Source organism: Aquarana catesbeiana, linkage group LG04 (genome assembly GCF_042186555.1).
Source record: "Aquarana catesbeiana isolate 2022-GZ linkage group LG04, ASM4218655v1, whole genome shotgun sequence".
Lineage (NCBI taxonomy): Eukaryota > Metazoa > Chordata > Amphibia > Anura > Ranidae > Aquarana > Aquarana catesbeiana.
Genome location: NC_133327.1, coordinates 511,500,683 through 511,521,650, shown reverse-complemented (window position 1 = coordinate 511,521,650; position 20,968 = coordinate 511,500,683). Strand labels below are relative to the sequence as shown.

The following is a 20,968-nucleotide window of genomic DNA, read 5'->3' as shown; positions in this document are numbered from 1 at the left end:
ACAGAGGAAAGATTTGTATGTACAATAAAGGAGACTCTGTCTCCCTCTCCTATGTACTGTACACAGGTATGCTCTATACATATAGCACAGTTTCATTCATAGAACAGGTCACTATGCTCCTCACCATGTCTCCTCATTTGATATAACATTGCTGTGTGTAGAGAGATTACCTGTGTTCATAAGTTTTCAGAGACAATCCCCTCTCCCCCCGTCACCTGGAGGAGACACTGACATGAACTTTGAGTGGGGGGGGGGGGGGATTCAGAGGACAAAGGAAGGAACATCAAAGCCCAGGGGAGAGGTGTTGGAATCTTGCAGAGAGCTTGTAGATAACAGCCAGGGAAAGGATGAGGAATTAACTTGGATCACACTGTCTCTGCTTCTGGGTTTTAGCTGGGGACACGCTGCCATGGAAACAGAGGCATGTGAAGAACGTGCTGGTTCTAGATAGCAGCCTGGGTGTGCACCTCTTCATCAATTACACCCACATGTCCTCCAGAGGGAGGGAGTGAAGGAGAGGGTGGATTGTGAAGCTGTATCCACCCTCTGGAAACTTTTGAACTGAGAGAGAACCGTTGAAGGCTGATTCTGCACTCTTCAGAAGACTATTCTGCAAAAACAAAAGGGCTGGGGAAAGAAATGCAATGCAGGTTTGAGGGTAGCATGTACTACGTATTTTTGCATTCCCATACTTCTCCTTTAAGAACTGGGGTATGTAAAACTTTTGATCAGGGTCATTTAGGTAGTTTCTGTTGTCATTATGATTTAAAAAGAGTAAACACCGTTGGTTGATAATGGCTTCAGCCAAACATTAACCATGAGTGAAAAATGTTTGTTATCATTCATATTCTCTGAAAAATGCCCAAGAAATCATAAATTCTGCCAGGGTATGTAAACTTATGAGCACAACTGTAAACCCTCAAATATACCCAGTGAAGTGAACAGCCTCAGATGATACACAGAGATGAAACAAATCTCCCTATATAAGTTTTACATGTATATCTGCTATCTTTGTCTGTATCCTTTGGGAAGTGCTCTTCGTGTTAGGGAATTTTCTCTAATTGGTTAACACTGCAGAGAAGCCTGTGCATATAGCCAAGACAGCTGATTGGAGTAAAGGCACACACACCCCCTCTCATAGGCAGAGGAAGAAAGGAATGCGCAGAGCTCTGCTCTTAGATGGCAAGCTGTGTGCTAATCTATTTATAGCAACCTCCCTATCACACTTCTATCTCCCGGGAGAATGTGTGAGAAGTTATCAGGCTGATAACAGCGCTCCGGAGCCAGAGACAGCTACGGGACTCCGTGCTTTGGAGAGAGATAAGAAAACGCTGCAGATATGTGCCCAGCTCAAATTTCGTGAATCAGTTTTACATCCACTTTAATAAACAGGCTTATCTTAGATTATGCCAAGGTTATTGTCTTCATAACCTTTGACATATAGCACCAGTGTATCATTAACTAGTTACTTTATGCCAAGGATAGCAAGATAAAGCTAGCATATTATCTCATATGATAAAATGCAGTGTAAAAATTTTTGGTTTCCTGAAAATAAGAGGTCAAACTTTATTCTCCAAAGTTCCAAATGGCTGTCTTTATGTTCAGAATATGATTTTCTGGAAATTATAGAGCTTAATAAATTTAATCTGCAAAAAAAGTGTCTGACATCTACTAAGCAATAGATTGTTTCATGCTTAATGTATTATTATTATTATTATTATAGAGGATTTATATAGTGCCCACTGTTTGTGCAGAGCTTGACAAAATAGACAAAAACAGTACAGTTAAAATACAATTCAATACATGAGGGATCAGAAGGCCCCGCTCGTGTATTTTGTCGTAGTACTGGTACTCTGCTGTAACTTTTGTGATGGAGTTAAAATTAAAGAGTAAAAATTCCAATAGATGCTACACGTGGCTATATAAATTTTTTGTAGGAATATCAGGAAAGGCTGGTGGAATCCTTTAAGACCCCTTTCACACTGTGGCACTTTTCAGGCATTTTAACTCCTGAAAAGCGCCTTTCAAGCCACTCCAGTGTAAAAGCCCGAGTGCTTTCACACTAGAACGATGCGCTTGCGGGACGGGAAAAAAAGTCCTGCAAACAGCATCTTTGGGGCGGTGCGGGAGCGGTATGTACACCGCTTCCAAAACGCCCTATCCATTGAAATATATGGGCAGTGCTGCCGAAGCACCGCAACATGGGCGCTAGCGGGCAAAAAGCGCCGCTATAACAGCGGTAAAGCGCTGCTAAACCTAGTGGCGCTTTACCGCTAACGCCTGCATCACCCTAGTGTGAAAGGGGTTTAATGCTGCCAGCAGCACACTTGTGAAGTACTTCAAGGCCAACTCTCTTCTGCATAGAAGAGATAAAAATTGGGACTTGCTTACTAAAAGGTTTTGCTTCAGGTTTCAAAATCGCTGTATGTGATACCGAGCACCTCATTGCCATTAACAGTCTGAAAATTGTAAGATATACTGAGTCTTGCTTTTTTTTTTGTGCGCAATCTCTAGTTAGCGTTTAGATGTTTTTTTACAGGATTTCTTGACGATCTTCGAATGTCTACGGAAATTTTTATATATTCTATAGAAGGCTTATACACAATCTAAAAAACAAAAGGCCTCACTCTGAGAAAATGCACATTAGTTTAAAGTGGTTGTAAACCCATATTAAAAAAAAAACTGCAAGCCAAAGGCATAATGAGCTAGTATGCATCGCATACTAGCTCATTATGAAATACTTGCCTTGGATCGAAGCTGTTGCAGCGGACCCCGTACACCAATGTTGACGGCGACATATTTCCCGGAGTTATTTCCGGAGTTGTGGGCTCCGGCGCTGTTATTAACCGGAGTCGCGACGACCTCACTCCCACGCATGTGCGCTGGAGCCGCTGGGCACAGCACAAGCCCACAATGGCACGATCAATCTTCAGTGCCGATGACGGCGCAAGCATACATGGTAATTGTCTCCTTAACCCGTGCAGGTTTAGGAGATATTTACAGTAACTACAGGTAAGCCTTTTGGTAGGTATAACAAGTGGTGTAACAGGGTTTACAACCACTTTAAGGTAGCCTTTCTTAACCTGGAGGAACATATTTGAAATTTTTCAGTTTTCTGTCAAGCTCTACACATATATATATATATATCTTTTTATCTCTATCTATCTACACGGTGGGGCAAAAAAGTATTTAGTCAGCCACCAATTGTGTAAGTTCTCCCACTTAAAAAGATGAGAGGGGCCTGTAATTGTCATCATAGGTATACCTCAACTATAAGAGACAAAATGTGGAAACAAATCCAGACAATCACATTGTCTGATTTATTTTTTTTTTAAAGAATTTATTTGCAAACTATGGTAGAAAATAAGTATTTGGCCACCTACAAACGAGCAAGATTTCTGACGCACAGACCTGTATCTTCTTCTTTAAGAGGCTCCTCTGTCCTCCACTCATTGCCTGTATTAATGGCACCTGTTTGAACTTGTTATCAGTATAAAAGACACCTGTCCACAACCTCAAACAGTCACACTCCAAACTCCACTATGGTGAAGACCAAAGAGCTGTCAAAGGACACCAGAAACAAAATTGTAGACCTGCACCAGGCTGGGAAGACTGAATCTGCAATAGGCAAGCAGCTTGGTGTGAAGAAATCAACTGTGGGAGCAATAATTAGAAAATGGAAGACATACAAGACCACTGATAATCTCCCTCAATCTGGGGCTCCACGCAAGATCTCACCCCGTGGGGTCAAAATGATCACAAGAACGGTGAGCAAAAATCCCAGAACCACACAGGGGGACCTAGTGAATGACCTGCAGATAGCTTGGACCAACGTAACGAAGGCTACCATCAGTAACACACTATGTTGCCAGGGACTCAGATCCTGCGTTGCCAGACGTGTCCCCCTGCTTAAGCCAGTACATGTCCGGCCCATCTGAGGTTTGCTAGAGAGCATTTGGATGATCCAGAAGAGGATTGGGAGAATGTCATATGGTCAGATGAAACCAAAGTAGAACTGTTTGGTAGAAATACAACTCGTCGTGTTTGGAGGAGAGAGAATGCGGAGTTGCAACTAAAGAACACCATATTTACTGTGAAGCATGGGGGTGGCAACATCATGCTTTGGAGCTGTTTCTCTGCAAAGGGAACAAGAGGACTGATCCGTGTACATGAAAGAATGAATGGGGCCATGTATCGTGAGATTTTGAGTGCAAACCTCCTCCCATCAGCAAGGGCATTGAAGATGAAACGTGGCTGGGTCTTTCTGAATGGCAATGATCCCAAACGCACCGCCCGGGCAATGAAGGAGTGGCTTCGTAAGAAGCATTTCAAGGTCCTGGAGTGTCTTAGCCAGTCTCCAGATCTCAACCCCATAGAAAACCTTTGGAGGGAGTTGAAAGGAGATCTGCATGGAGGAAATGGGCCAACATACCAGCAACAGTGTGTGACAACCTTGTGAAGACTTACACAAAACATTTGACCTCTGTCATTGCCAACAAAGGATATATAACAAAGTATTGAGATAAACTTTTGATATTGACCAAATACTTATTTTCCACCATAATTTGCAAATAAATGCTTTCAAAAATCAAACAATGTGATTGTCTAGATTTGTTTCCACATTTTGTCTCTTATAGTTGAGGTATACCTATGATGACAATTACAGGCCCCTCTCATCTTTTTAAGTGGGAGAACTTGCACAATTGGTGGCTGACTAAATACTTTTTTTGCATATATATATATATATATATATATATATATATATATATATATATATATATATATATATACACACACATTTAGTATGATGAGCATTTTTAAAAAATAGTCCAATAAAAAGTTTGTGTGAAGCTATTTTGCCTATCATACAGCTTACTCCTTTTTTTCCCCCTCCCAGACAATCTTCTTCACCTCTAATACAAGTCAAAACCACCATGGTAGTAATGGCATTTCAACTGTGGCTGTGGAGGAATCTAGGGCTGTGGTTTTAACTATGCATTATATAATAGTTTGTCACTGGTCTTCCTTCAAAGAGCCCCTGTCACCAATTTAAAGTAGAAGTAAAAAGTATTTTCTCTTTCGTTCGACGGACACAGTGCCTCCTTAATCTTGACCATTGGGTTATATCGCCTCTGCAGGAGTAGGACTAGGCAGAATAAAAAATACCTGGCTACACCCATGGGCTGTCCTCAGTGAGTATATAACCCCCCTCACTGCTCTAGGTATTCCGTTTATTTCTGTCTTGTCAGGAGTAAGGACCTAGCTCCTTGCTGGCATCTTTTGGTCCTAGAAAATGTTGTCTTTTTTTCCATGCATATTCTCCTCCGGGGTCTGCAATCAACTGCTGGGCTGGATGACGGGCTGAATAATCTAGATCTAATGGTCTCCCGAGTCCAGGTTTCCCAGCTACGCGCTAGGTCAACCACGACATAGCCTCAACGGACGGAAGCTGGCCCGCGAGTTAAACGTCTCACATGGTCGCACACAAACGGGCTCTGGTCTGTGTCATAGAGGTCCCTTGGCCGACAGCCCCCCACTTCGGTGGCGTGGAGTTCTGTCTGGAGGGTTACCTGCACCATGGATCGTTAAGTAGTCCCCTCTTTCCCCCTTTTGTGCAGTTTGGGGTGGATGCGGGTACCCTCCAGGGATGGTCGGACCTGCCTGCAGGATCCCTCCTCCCATCCTAAAGTCCCCTGGTTAAACTGGGCTTCCCCCTCCCCCCATGGATTGGTGGAAGTCCCAGGGCAGGCAGCAGAGACCCCTGGGGGTCTCTCCTGCCATTTCCCTTCTGGGTGGTGTGTCCTGCCCTGGCGGTATTGGGGGGTTCCAGTGCAGCAGAGACCCCTAAGTGCATGCCCTGCTGTGTGTGCAGTTTGGGGGTCCCAGGACAGGGTACATAGCGGTGTCCCCTAAATGTTCACCCTGCCTAGTGGAGTACAGTACCTTTTTAGAAGGGGGTCCCCTTGCAGAGGGTGCAGCAATGTTGGAGGCACAGTGAGGATCCTGGCAGCATGCTTCAGCATGTCAAACGGACAGTGGCCATTTTTGGGTGGTCTGACATCACGGCGGCCATTTTCTCTTGGTCTGGCTGGTCTCCAGCTGGCGGCCATGTTTGTGTAGCCGATGATGTCACGGCCATTTTTTCGTTAGTCTAGTGAGACGCTAGAGACGACCAGAACCTCATGGAGATGACAGAGCTCTTCCTCTTCCTCCCTATGCTTCTCTTCCTGTCCCAGGATATATGAAATGGACACCGACATTGGTGTTGCTGGGTCTGAATTGCAGCGCTCCTTCGTTTGGTAGGGTGAGTCTTTGGGGGTCCTTGTGTATCTCTCTCTCTGCTGATAGGTACCCTGGTCATTGGAGTGTCCCTTTGTGGTGCCAAAGTTATTTTGTACTACAGGGTCTTCTTCCTTTATGGAGTCTCAGGGTCACATCTCACCCACTGATCCCCTCATGGAGGTGGCATGTCCCTCTGATCCCCAGCTTCCCATGGTGGCGCTGATGACGGTCCTTGAGTCATTAGTATCCCGGGTGGAAGTAGCATGTGGGCAAAAACCCGGTAGGAAGCATCCCCCGCCTTCCCCTGCTCAGTCTGTCTCATCTGCTTCTGAGCCTGATGCGGCCTGGGATGTGGCCCGACCAGGGGAATTTAATATCTCGCCCCCTGACCTGTCCGATAGTGAGGATGAGTCCTCTGCAGTCTCAGCAGCGAGTGAAAAAGCGCTGGTGGACGCACTTATTACTGTGGTGTGGGCGACTCTAAAGATAGGGGATGCGGCTGATAGGGCCACAGACCTGACTGTGTTCTTTAGTACACATAAGTCACCTCGCACACCAAGGGTGTTTCCTTATCTGCCTTATAGGTTTACCTTTAAGGAATGGGAACAACCAAAATCGCCCTTTGTGGTCCCCAAATGTTTCTCAGTACGCTACCCCTTTGAAGAATCGCTTTTAAAAAAGTGGACTACCCCACCAGTGGTGGACCCTCCTGTTTCCAGGTTGAATAGAGCAAGCATGATCCCAGTAGAGGAATCCCCGTCCTTTAAGGACCCAGCTGACAGGAAAGCGGAGGCTGTGGCACGCAGCATGTTTACTATGGCTGGGTCTGCATTGCCTCCAGTCTTGGCCTCGGCCCTGGTGTTGCAGACCCTAGCTGAATGGGCCAAGCTTTTGCGCCAGGGTCTGGGTAGTGAGCAGGTTCCCGCTGCTTATGTTGATTTAGCGCACCAGTTGGTCCATGAGTTACAGTATATTTGTGATGCAGCTCCTTTGCTGTCCAAGCTTTCTATATCAGCGGTGGTGATTAGACGTGTGCTGTGGCTTAAGATTGGTCGGCAGAACAAGCCTCTAAAAAAGCTCTCATTGATCTGCCCTTTCAAGGCGACCGCCTGTTTGGGGCTACCCTGGATGACCTCATTAAGGGGGAAAGAGTACCTTCTTGCCTCTATCTAGGAAAAGGAAGCAGCCTCGTCGCAGATGGAGACCTTCCTTCTCAGCCCATAACAAATTCTTCCGGGCTCCTGGGACTGCAGATAAAGGAAACAGATCTCTCAAGTCTTCCCCGGGAAGTTCCAAGCAATCTTGGTCTGGTAAGCCTAGAGCAGGCTTCTCCAAATCCACTGACAAGACTCCTTCAGCATGTAGGTCTGCCCTCACTCTTCGCTGCTTTCCAAATTCATGGGCCTCCTTTGTGAGCGTCAAGGGGGTCCTCGAATTGAACCTTTTGGGGGTACCAAAGAAGGGGGACAGAATTTGTCCACTTCGGGGGGCTCTGTGTCTCCTTGTGTGGGTATAATTCCTGTAAAGGTTCGGGTGACGTCCGAACTACCCAATGTCCCCTCTAGCCCTGTCCAGGAAATTGGGCTACCTGGGTCTGACTCTGGAGTGAATGCTGACCAAGTTAGTTGTATTTCTTCTCAAACGTCGGCCCCTTCAGCAGGTTCAGTTCAACGGGAAGTAACTGGGGCTCGTGGCAATCTCGCAGGTTCCTCTGATAGTGACCTAGTGTCACTGTGGGGCCAACGCCTGCCTCTTCTGCAGTGCCAACGAAGGACCGAGGGTGAAAGTCTTCCAGTGGCCATAAACATCCCTTGGAAGCTACCTCTAAAAGAGGACCAGTTGTACCGAGGGCTGAGCTTCCATCCTGCTTTACAGTAACTGGTTTTAATGGCCTAGCCATTGAAAGCCAGGTACTGAGAGATAGAGGTCTGCCGAGATCAGTGATCCCCCTACTATGGTGAAGGCGAGGAAGTCGACTTTTAGTAAGATATACCATTGTATGTGGAAAGCTTAAATTTCATGGTGAGTCAATTGGTGTTTATCCTCGATCCTTTTCTGTGGCTCTGTTGGCATTCATTCTCGATCTTTTTCAGTTGGCTTTTCTTCAACAGGGCGTTGAGCAGAAGTTGGCTTTTAGCACCATCAAGGGTCAGGTGTCTTCCTTAGCAGTCTTCTTTCAGCGACCCCTAGCCACTCACGCTTTAGTTCGTACCTTCATTCAAGGAGTCCGGCATGTGGCTCCGCCTGTACACGGTTTCTTTTGCCGCCATGGGATTTAAACTTCGTGCTATCGGTTCTCCAGAAACCTCCTTTCGAGAATATTCGGGAGATTCCCTTACCTACATTGTCCCTGAAGGTGGCATTCCTGATGGCTATTACCTGGGCCCGCAGGGTTTCAGAGTTGACGGCATTATCCTGTCGTAGTCCCTCATTAGTACTCCATAGGGATAAAGTGGTTCTTCATCTCTGTCCATCATTTTTGTCCAAGGTTGTCTCTGACTTCCATTTATTGAGGACATTGTGTTACTGTGCTTGTGTCCCAAGCCTGCTCATTCCAAGGACTTTGCTTTGAATACCTTGGATGTGGTTCGAGCGATTTGGGTGTATCTGGAATCCACTGAGTCCTTCCGGAGGTCAGATTCACTTTTTTTGTTTACACAAGGACCAAGGAAAGGGCTGGCCGCTTCTTTGGCTACCATCCCCAGATGGATTAGACAGACTGTCACTCGGGCCTATTCTATTAAGGGTCGGGTTCCTCCTTTCCCTGTCTTGGCGCATTCTACTCGGGCTCTTGGTACTTCTTGGGCCTTCCGTCATCAAGCGTCAATATCGCAGGTTTAATAAAGTAGATATTATGGCATCTGCGGATGCTTCTTTTGCCTGCAAGGTTTTGCAGGCTGCTGTTTAAGGGGGGGGGGGTCCCTCATAAGGGGTGTTCTTTAAACGTTTTTTTTTTTTTTTTTTCAGATGGGGCTCCCTTGACCCGGTTAAGGCTTCTGTGTCCTGATTAAGGCTCTTGTGGTTAGCCTTGGATTATTTTGTCCACCCCTCATTTTTCTTTGGCACTGCTTTTGGACGTCCCAATGGTCAAGATTAAGGAGGCGCTGTGTCCGTCGATGAACGAAAGAGAAAATGGGATTTTTGTACTCGCCGTAAAATCCATTTCTGTGAGTTTGACGGACACAGCACCCACCCCTCTATGGAGTTTTTTTGATACTTCTATTACTGCTTGCTACTAAACTGAATACCTAGAGCAGGGAGGGGGTTATATACTGACTGAGGACAGCCCATGGGCGTAGACAGATGTTTTTTGTTCTGCCTAGGCCTACTCCTGCAGAGGCGATATAACCCAATGGTCAAGATTAAGGAGGTGCGGTGTCAGTTGATGAACTCAGAGAAATGGATTTTTATGGCGAGTACAAAAATCACATTTTTTTTAACTTGTACCTACAGGTAAGCCTATATTAAGGCTTACCTTGAAAGTACAGTGAAAATCTCCTAAACTTGCACCATTTAGGAGATAGTCACACTCTGCGCAGCCAGTGATGCATACTTTCTCAAAGGACAGAATATGTGCCGTGACTCCCATCGCAGCTCAGCCAGTCAAGACAGCTGTAGCACGCAATCCAGAAAGAAGACTGGGTGAAGATTGAAGCCCTGTCAGTGGTGACGTTACGCTGCTGGAGGGTTTCGACTGGAGGAAAGTATTTCATAATGCAATGCAAACTAGCACATTATGCCATTGTCTTGCAGGTTTTCTCTTTTTTTTTTTTTTTTTTTTTTTTTTTTATGCTGTGGTTTGCTACCGCTTTAAAAAAAAGCACAGAAAAAGTATTTATTTTAAATGCTTACTTGCAGTGTTTTTTCCTTTTCATTGAGAGTATTGGAATACCTGTGCGCACACCCAGAAGATATTTTTTTTTTAAAAATCAAAATAGAATAATTACTAAAATATTAAATATTAAATAACACACACTAAACAAGGATGAAAATAATAAAATAAAATAGTAGCTGCCACAAAAGAAAGTGTTCACACACCAATTAACAAGATGATTAAATAGTAGATTGCGGCGCTAAAATAATACACTATATTTGTGCAACTCACACCATACCAGGAACGTCCAGAAATAGAAGCTCCAGGTAAATGCAGTCTAAAAAATTAATCTTCCACTGGTTTTGTGCAACCAAAGGTCACAAAAAAAAACAATATTGCATCAAACAATGAAAAAATATATGGTAAAGAAGTCCCTATAATAAAGCTGGTAAGAGGGATTGAATCAAATTGGTTTCCAATCAATGACAGGTTCCTCAAAATAAATGAAAAAAACTGGGAAACAAACTATAAGTATCCAAACTCCAGCAGGCATAAATATCAATTTAAGGTGTAAAACAAGGGTTAAAACCCGTTCCAAGTGCCAAGTGTCCTCCAAAAAAATATATATAAACAACTAATGAGCATAACCACAAAAGTGCTGTTTAAACAATTTGATACAAATGTAACATTAATGTAACCCATAAATAGGTTAAAAAAATTATACATTAAAGTGCATGGGTCCAAACAGTGCAGCATTAAATGTTCTCACGCTAAAAAGATAAATAAATTAAACAAGTGCACAAAAAATAAACAATGTGTGCAGCGTTCAATTTACAATTAATACATAACCTGGCAACCAATTATAAACAAGTGGTTAAAATTGATAACAGTAGCTAAATGTATCAAGAGTGAACCTCTCCAAGCGTATCAAATAATTGTGACAGATGCGTGGGATAGGTAACCAAATAATAAATCACATAAACAGTCCATGGAACATCCCATACATAATAAAGACCCCCAATCGTGAAATAATTAAGATAAGTGTCCAAAGAATTATTGAAAAAAGTGTGTCCAAAAACTCCTCCAGGTGCAACCGAAAATTATGTGATAATTAAAAAAAATTGTGTCCAAAAAGCTCTTCCAGGTGCAACCGAAAATTATGTGATAGTTGCCCCAGCCTCTTACCTTGCAGCTGATTGATAACAGCCAAGCCAGCTAGAGATAGCCCAGGAAGATCTCGATCTCTCCAATGACAGGTCCCGCCGGGTGTCCCCCAACCTCCGCTTCCAGAGACTTCAGGCAGATACAGCTCCAGGAACAAAGAAGAGGAAGGGCTCCATAGTGTATTAAATTAAACAATTTTTATTAAAGCCTCTAATCACTTACATATAAGCTCCAAAACCACAGCGATAAAAGAATAACAGCTGCTCACCGATCTGGCCGTGATCGGGGAGCTAAGTAGCCGAACGACTCGCCTCTCTCCTCCCTGATGCGTTACGTGACTGTCACGTCACTTTCTCAAAGGGTTTCCTTTTCATTAATAATTTTTGTTCACTTGTGCCTTTGAACACGCTAGAAAATATGATAGTCTTTTTCCATGTACAGCACCCTCCCTCCTTGTATTTCATAGTCCTCTCCTCTTCTGGGAGTGTCTAGTCCCTGTGCTGGCCAAGATCACCCACCCCTCCTCACATAAACTTATATCTAGCTAGAAGGTCTGCTTACATCACATCCAAGACAGTGACACCCAGCAGCAGTCTCTTGTAAGTAACATATAGTATTCTCCCTCAATCAGCTTCTCCAAGAACTCACACCAGAAGCAGGGCTCTCAATATTCAGTATTGTCCTCTTGACATGTTCATCCAGACCTTACCATGGCCTTTTTCTATGAGGGGAACCAGAAAGCCCAATATGCAGGATGTACCTGGGATTACTTTCATATGCAGATATTTTTATTGTTTATATATCTTGTAAGTAACATGCCTTTAACCAGGGGTCTCAAACTGGCAGCCCTCCAGCTGTTGCAAAACTACAAGACCCATCATGCCTCTGCCTGTGGGAGTCATGCTTGTAACGGTCAGCCTTGCAATGCCTCATGGGACTTGTAGTTTCGCAACAGCTGGAGGGTCGCCAGTTTGAGACCCCTACTTTAACCACTTCCCATCCAGCAACATACTGGTACGTCGCTGGATAGTAAGGGTGATACAAATGATAAGGTATCATTTTTTTCAGCCAGCGATTCCCTTCAATGTAAAAATAATCCTAGTGGCTATGACGTCCCTGGATTGATTTTACAGGCTGCGGAACGGGGTCACTCCCACCACTGCCACCTTACTGGGCTCTCCTGAGTGATAGGGGAGCTCAATAAGGATGTAATCGACGCCATCCGGTTCCTGGGACACAGTGAGAGGAACTGAGGATGTTCCTCCCACTGTGTGATGTCAAAAACTGGATGCAACAAGGATTTTGTCACTTCCGGTTCTTAGTTTACCTTGAAGTTACTGGCCAGTGAAGCAGCCAATCAGGCCTATTTGTGTCTGATAGGCTGCTTGGTGCTTGTTTTCTATTTCGAATAAAATAAGGGTTTATGAGATTTGGAAAACATTGCATTCTGTTTTTATGTAGATTTTACAGTGTCTCGACTTTTTGGGGAATTGGGGTTGTAGTTTTATACAGGGCAAAACTTATTATATATTGATAGTGTAGTGTATTTATGCTCAGTGCAAACAGATTTGCTTGATCAGTAGGCATACCATAGAAAGTTTTTACATTGGAGCATGGTTGCAATTATTACCCTTTTTGTGAACTGTGCCAGAGAGACAGATTCTTAAAAGAGCCTATTGTAAAGGTTTGAACATGATTCATTTTTAAACAGCTTCTAAAGAGAAAGCCGTACTGGCAAACTATCTTTTTTTTTTTTTTTTTTGGTGCAAACATTTTGTAGGGAGTGGAATGGTTTAACTTCAAATCCCAAGGCAAAATATTCTCTTCTGATCTCAAGAGACAGATGTAAGGTACTTTCTGCTGTACCAGCTATCTTACAAAGAGAGGGTCTGCAATAACAAAAAATAAATGCTTGCTGGCATGAGATTGTGTCCCATATATGTGAAAGAAAGTGCTGTGTAAGGAGAAGATGCTCTTGGCCAATTAATGCATTTAGTATAATCCCAAATCATAATTGGTTTTATATTTATAAACAAAGTCACTTAGGACAAATTGTTCCCTTGTTGAGCTAGGATAAACCACGTTGCATTTTTGTTCTTTTCTTACTGACTTCTACTTGCCAAATTGGACGGCAAAATGTTGGGTTATAGATTTTGTGTTTATGGTTTGTGTATTGCAGACTTCCATGACATGCTGATTTTCTATAGGCTAGAAACGGCAATTTAAATGTGCCTGAGTCTATTATCGATCAGCAAGAGAGGCAACTTGTGCTTCGCTGACATAATCACAGTTTGTAGTGAGATACCTTGCTTAGCAAAACAACTTACTTGTGCTGAAGACATTCTGACAGCTGTAGTTTTCTTGAATTTCTAAGAAACTGCCTCTAAAGAGCAATTCATTCGTCAACAAATAGATAATGTGCTGAATGGTGAGAAACCGAAACCTGATTGCTAAGGAGTATGCAAACAAATTTATTGGTATTAGCACTGAGTGTGGCTGTAGCAACCAGTATACCTGCCTGTCTTTGCTTTTATCCCTCTGGGTTTGCCATTTTAATCAACTGCAACTGAATTTATAAGTTTCTTTTAGAAAATCTAGCAGATTTGATTTGTGGCTTTTCAATACACTCCAGAGGTTCCAAGGCAGCCAAACAGCTGATATCTCTGCATTTCTTAAAGCAGCTATTTGATATTGCAGACTTTTTATTCGTTTTGTCAGATGTATTTCTGAATTTAAATGTAAAATTTAATAGCATTAGCAATGTATAGTTTTTTTAGAATTTTTATTTTGTGATTTGTTAATGTGCCTGTAGCGATTTGTGTTCAATTCTTTTTTTAGATTTGTGTGCTTTCATGTGAATGTGAGTCCTTATCCTATTTTTGATCCTGGATCGAGTTAGTATTTTTTTAGTATTCTAGGCCACCTGAAAAAAGAATCCCCCCCCCCCCCCCCTTCATTGTAATCTGCTAAAGCCCTGTACACACGGGCCGATTGTCGGGAGACATCGGCCGGTTCAAAAAACAATGGCTGACATTCGGCCCATGTGTATGGCAGCCGGTCCAACAGAATTCAGGCCATTTAGCAGGCTTCTGTCGGACGAGCATGCTGGGAAACTAGCAGTTGATTGGAGTGTTCTGGCATATTTTTTTTTTTTTTCGTTCAACCTGTCAAACTCAGTCTGTACTAGATTTAAGCGTCCGTCCCCCAGGACATAGTGTCAGCCTCTGATCTGCAGCAGCCTCTCTCTTCCCCACATTATTGCCTCTGTCCTGCCCACCTATGTCAGAGCGATGTGCCATATAGTCTGTATGTTCGTAAAAAGAAAACAATAGGAATGAAAACTAAGTGTCACTGTTAACGGTATAAAAAAAAAGTCCAGCAACAGAATAGCTGTGTGGAACGAAAGCGTTAATAAGGGTTGATTATGGGTAAACACAGGTTAATTAAGTTAAATAGGAACACAGTTTTATTTTTTTCTTTTAACTTGCAAGGTTGCATTTACTGATCTCATATGCAGGCCAAAAGTCACCCTTTGAAATGTGTGCTCTTATCAGAGCCATGTAGGGTTTGCTTATGGTACTTGTGGTACTTGCTTGTGGTACTTCTTGAAACAGTTGTATCTGGTTTTCTGCTTTTGATCCACCAGTATAATTTGCTACTTTTTACAGTGTCAGAGCAATTTATTCTAATACACATTTACGCTTGGTTCACACTAGGGGCGGCACGACTTGCAGGTCGCCTCACCGAGGCGACCTGCACACGACTGCCACGGCGACTTGCAAAACGACTTCTGTATAGAAGTCTATGCAAGTCGCCCCCAAAGTAGTACAGGAACCTTTTTCTAAGTCGGAGCGACTTGCGTCACTCCGATTAGAACGGTTCCATTGTACAGAACGGGAGGCGACTTGTCAGGCGGCACTTAGGGCTCCATGCACACAAGCCGTTTTTAATGCTCCTGTAAGCTTTATCAGCCTTTTTTTTGAGCTACTGAATACCTAAATGCTACTAATAGCAGTTTTTGAGCTTTTTTTTTTTTTTTTAAAGGAACTGCAAAAAATGCTAATAAAACCCTCCTACAAAAAGCTATTACCAGTGTTTTTTTTTATAGATCAAAATGTTGGTGTACTCGGCGCCTTTTACAGCATTGTCCATAATATCGGCACATCCTGTTATCTGCACTCATATAGTAAACACGTGGCATGTTTGCATGCCTCCTTTTCTAAAGTTCTGTGTACCACCAACATGCCTCACAGACCACCCTGCAAGTCTTTTGCTTTGTTTTTGGTTTTCTCTAAGCATTCCTGTCAAAGATTAGACATAGATGTGCATATTTGTGTGTTACAATGCTAGATTTCGTCATCCCTTAGTGTTTGTCCTCAGTGAAGTTTTACCACTTCAGCCCTGGAAGAATTTACCCCCTTCTTGACCAGAGCACTATTTACGATTCGGCACTGCGTCGCTTTAACTGACAATTGCGCAGTCGTGCAACGTTGCACCCAAACAAAATTGATGTCCCTTTTTTCCCACAAATAGAGATTTTTTCTGGTGGTATTTGATCACCTCTGCGGTTTTTATTTTTTGCGCTATAAACAAAAAAAAGCGATAATTTTGAAAAAAAACACAATATTTTGTACTTTTTGCTATAATAAATATCCCCATTTAAAAAAAAAAAAAATCTCAGTTTAGGCTGATATGTATTCTACATATTTTTGGTAAAAAAATCGCAATAAGCGTATATTGATTAGTTTGTGACATGCTGCCAACCCATCCTTAGGAGGGATGTTACTGTACAGAGATTCTACATCCATAGTTCTGAACAAGCTTAACAATATACAATTACCACCATAAACACTTCTAGTCACTATGGATGTAGAATCTCTGTACAGAAACATCCCTCACATGTCACAGATTCTTCTTATCCTCAACAAACCACAAATACACTGCTGAGGATGTTACACAGCTCATCAATTCACTCTTACACATAACTACTTTACTTTCAACAATGACATCTATCTCCAATGTATGGGTACTGCTATGGGAAGTAAAATGGCACCCCAATATGCAAATTTATTTATGGCTGACCTGGAGGACAATTTCCTGAACGGCATACAACAGAAGCCATACAGATATTACCGCAATATTGATGATATCTTCATGATATGGACTGAAGGTGAAGAAAATCTAAAACAATTTTTCTCATTGATCAACACTTTTCACCCATCTATCAAATTAAAAATGGATTATTCGAACACACATGTCAACTTCCTAGACACTACAGTATACATCAGGGATGATTAGCCTCACACGTCGATATACAGAAAATCGACTGAGCGATGCAGCTATCTCCATGATTCCAGTTTTCACCCCCAACACACAAAACAAGCCATCATACACAGCCAGGCCATCAGATACCACCAAATATGTTCAGACCCAGAAGACATCTCAGAAAACTGGCAGACTCCTTCAATAAGAAAGGTTACAAAGACAAAACCATCAACAACATAAACACAGCCTTGAAAACCAGAAGAGAAAATCTCCTCCAATACACAGAGAAAAAACAAACAACCAACCAACCAACCAAGTAACTCTAGTCACCGCATACAACCCAGCACTAGAAGAGATCAAAAAGATAATCAAAGATTTATAACAGAGGATGAAAATCTGAAAAAAATATTCCAACAACCCCCCATTATTGGCTTTCAGACAACCCCCCAACCTTTAGACATAAACTAATCAGCAGGAAACTTCACTCTGATTATAAAGTCATAAATAATGGAAGCAAACCCTGTAATAAAAAACGCTGCAAACTGTGCAACCAGATCAATCTATCCAAAAGTGTCACACACACAAATGGGACCTTCAATATCACGGGATAATACAGCTATACCTCCAGTAATGTGGTGTACCTCATCCAAAGCAACAGGTGTAGCAAAGGATCTTATGTTGGTAAAACAGGACAAAAGTTACAAGTGAGGATGAATTTGCACAGACACATCAAGGAACATAAGGAAGACAGTTTTTGTACACCTGTGGGACATCATTTCTCACAACCGGACTACACTATAGAAGACTGCAATGTTTTAGTTCTTAAAGGGAATTTCAGAACTATCCAGGAACGGAAAATGTTTGAGCTAATAGGAATGATACTTCTTTTTGACACAAAAAAAACAATGGCCTAAATTTAGATATTGGTTTCCTCACCCACTATACTACAGTTTTTTATGTCCCCCTCTGTGACTATCATCCTCCCCCTCCAGTCTATAGCTTTCCCTCTGTTCCTTTCCCTCAGAGATTTTTTTTTTTTTTTTTTTTGTTTTGTTTTGTTTTGTTTTAACATTTTACCTTCTGCTAAAACTTTTGTGAATCAGTACTGCTTGGACCTTGAAGAAGGGGACACACCCCGAAAGCTTGTCCATAAAAAATGTTAGTGCAAATAAAAAAAGTATCACGGACAGTACTCAATTTTCTCGGTCACAATTGCACTAATACGGCTTCAATCACCTCAAGTATAACAAACTATAAAACCGTTTAGTTTTTGTTTTTTTTTCAAAATTTTCATTCATTTTTTGTTTTATTTAGCAAATAATAAAAAACCCAGCAGCAATTAAATACCACCAAAAGAAAGCTCTATCTGTGTGAGAAAAAAAATATTTAAAAATTTCATTTGGGTACACTGTAGCATGATCGCGCAATTGTCATTCAAAGAGTGACAGGACTGAAAGCTGAAAATTGGTTTTGGCAGGAAAGGTGTTTTAGTGCCCAGTAAGCAAGTGGTTAAATTTGTCTCTACTGTTGTCATTCAGTGTAATTTTACAATTGCGCAAGTAACAGAAAAATGTACATGCTATCAGTTGTGATTTTTGTTGACTGGATTGCTGATTAAAGCATAGCAAAAAAAGTGTTATCAAGATGCAACTTATTAGTATTTGTGACATACTGAAGGTATATGCAGTATTTAATGATCTAGTATAAGCTCATATAAAATAAGTGGTGTTTGCTAATGTGTTCATAGTATACATTTTAAAGTAGAAGAACATTTAATAAAGCATTAGAAAAAAAAGTGTATCTACACCCAAAAACAAAACAAAAAAAAATGCATTTCAACATATTCTTTAGATTTAGTGTCTGCATTAGTTCCCCTTTTTCAGACTTGTTTGCATTTTTTACTTCGTGGTCTAGAAAGGCAATGCTCACTAACTTTATGAAAGAGCCGCTAGATCACCTTTGGCTGCTGACCTGATTTGGATTACAAACACCTCTCTCTCCCCCCTCTTCTCATCTCTTTTACTTAGGGGAGAGGCATGATAATGATCACAGTAGGTGGCTGGGAACGCTGCTGCTGATGTTTAAGTTTCAGTGCGCAGGAAGTGTCTGCGAAGTCACTGACACTGGAATTCTAGCAAATCAGTGGATTTTTTTCTGTACATGCAGAAGTCTGACAGATGGAAACTAATGCAGCCACAACATCCAAGGGCTGGTAAACTGCATTATATTCCATTTTATTTCTGAATGTAGATCACTTTTAAGTCCTCCTCTCTTTCAAAAAGTGCAATGATAAACCTGAGATTTAAAATAAAGCTTGTACCTGGGATGATATTTAAAGGTGTTTTGCAAGTGCTAAAATTCCTCATTGTGTCAATTTACATTTCCAATGCGAGCCTGAAATTAACCTATGATTAATAATTATATACAAGTTCTAAGAACAATGTTGGTATGCCCTGCTTAAAGAAAGGCTGTCATTTTTCGTTAAACTTCTTGCCTAAAATCTTACAGATCCAAGAAAGATAAGGTCAAATCTGGTGTGAAATCGGATGCTTCTGATCCTGAGCCAGAAGGGCTGACTTTGCTTGTGCCAGATATCCAGAAAACTGCAGAGATAGTTTATGTTGCTACCACCAGCCTTCGTCAAGCTAATCAAGGTAAGCTCTAGCCTGCCATGTTAAATGTAATGTTTGCCTAATAATTTTCTCTTCGTTAAAGGCATAATCTTTCAAAGCTATTCTTTTAAATCACTTGAATGCAGAGAATCTCATCTTCAAGGAGAAACAAAGATAAACAACTTCACTAGAATTATATAAATAAATGACTTAAAAGCATTATTAAAGGGAAACTCTTTCCACACACTATACATGTCCCTCACTGACCTTTGGGGCCATTAGATGTGTGGTATAAACTGTATTTAGCTGCGGCTACATACAGCATACCGCGCTGTGTTCCGGGTGTGAGCCCAGACTGTCTCATACACAGAGCACAGAAGAGATTGCCACAGCGGAGCTCAGCCTCTCAGAGCAAGCTATGTGTTCTATCAATGAACAAAAGCTCCCTCTGATTTGCTGAGTCCGAGGTTGTGACTTCATAAGCCCGCCTCTCTGATTCAGCCAATCAGAGGAAGCTTTGTATTCATTGATAGAATACATTGCTTGCGCTGAGCACCACTGAAGTCTCGGCTCGCGCCCGGAACACAGCGCATGATGTTCTGTTTGTAAACAAGGTGCTGCTGATTCCCTTCAACGTTTATACCAGACCCTTATCTAGAATAAGGATCCTGGTATGGATTGTAAGGGGAACCCCAAAAAAGAATTAGGACAGGTTCTCATCCTCCCCAAAATGCATGCTAGATTCTTTGGAGTCTAGTTACCATAGTACCCATAGTTACTCAGAAAAAAATGTAAAATCGTAAATAAACACGCGTAGAGCACATAAAGTCCTTAGAAATAATTAATACAAATCAAGGATGCATCACTACCTTTATTCATGGCCACGTGGCCATAATTGGTCAATAATGTCAGCCAGCATCCCCAGCCCACCTGCTCACATTCAGCTAAATGTGGGCAGCGATGTCATTGGTTGCTAAGCTGCCCTGAGTGGGAAGGTTGTCATTCATTAGTGACTGTACTAATACTTCCCCTGGCCGGAGGTTTGTTACAGCGGGCGAACATGTTGTTTAGTTTATGGAAGCACAAACCGCTGGAGTTTAGAAATAAGATGATTAGTGGAAAGCCAGCAACAAATTACATGAAGCAGAACTGCCGAGGCTTCAGGTGTGTTAAGAAAACATCTTAATTTAAACCACAAGGGCACAATTGCCTGTAGATAAAGTCTGCATATCCTTTTTTAAGTTGATGCATTTTTTTTTTAACACTTGTGTTATGTTTTTTAGAGAAGAAGCTGGCAGAGTTCTCCAAAAAGGTTGCTGTGAAGTCCAAACCTTTTCCGGTCTTGCGATCCTTAGAAGAGAAGTATGTGGCTGTTATGAAAAAGCTCCAGTTTGGTAAGCGAGTGTGTTTTTGTATTACATTCTATATTATATATAGCTTGTAAGAGACTTAAAACCTGGAGGCAAATTGCACTGATAATACTGACCAAGAAGATTCAGAAGTGTTTGTGTGTGTGTATGTGTGTGTATATATATATATATATATATATATATATATATATATATATATATATATATATATATATACACACACACACACTCACCTGCCACTTTATTAGGTACACCTTGCTAGTTGGACCCTCTTTTGCCTTCAGAACTGCCTTAATTCTTTCTGGCATGGGTTCAACAAGGTGTTGGAAACATTCCTCAGAGATAGCATCACGCAGTTGCTGCAGATTTGTCGGCTGCACATCCATGATGCAATTCTCCCATTCTGCTACATCCCAAAGGTGCTTTATTGGATAGAGATCTGATGACTGTGGAGGCCATTG

General features: G+C 42.0%; 1 protein-coding gene across 5 annotated transcripts in view; it reads left to right on the top strand.

Moving 5' to 3' along the window:
- The window catches only part of BIRC6 (baculoviral IAP repeat containing 6), a 709,573-nt gene that overhangs the window by 608,010 nt on the left and 80,595 nt on the right, over positions 1-20,968 (top strand). For all 5 annotated transcript variants that reach the window (XM_073627731.1, XM_073627734.1, XM_073627732.1 and 2 more), the window contains exons 67-68: positions 19,034-19,179; positions 20,421-20,531. In XM_073627731.1, coding sequence (XP_073483832.1) covers positions 19,034-19,179; positions 20,421-20,531 — 257 coding nt within the window. The remainder of the gene's footprint in view (positions 1-19,033; positions 19,180-20,420; positions 20,532-20,968) is intronic.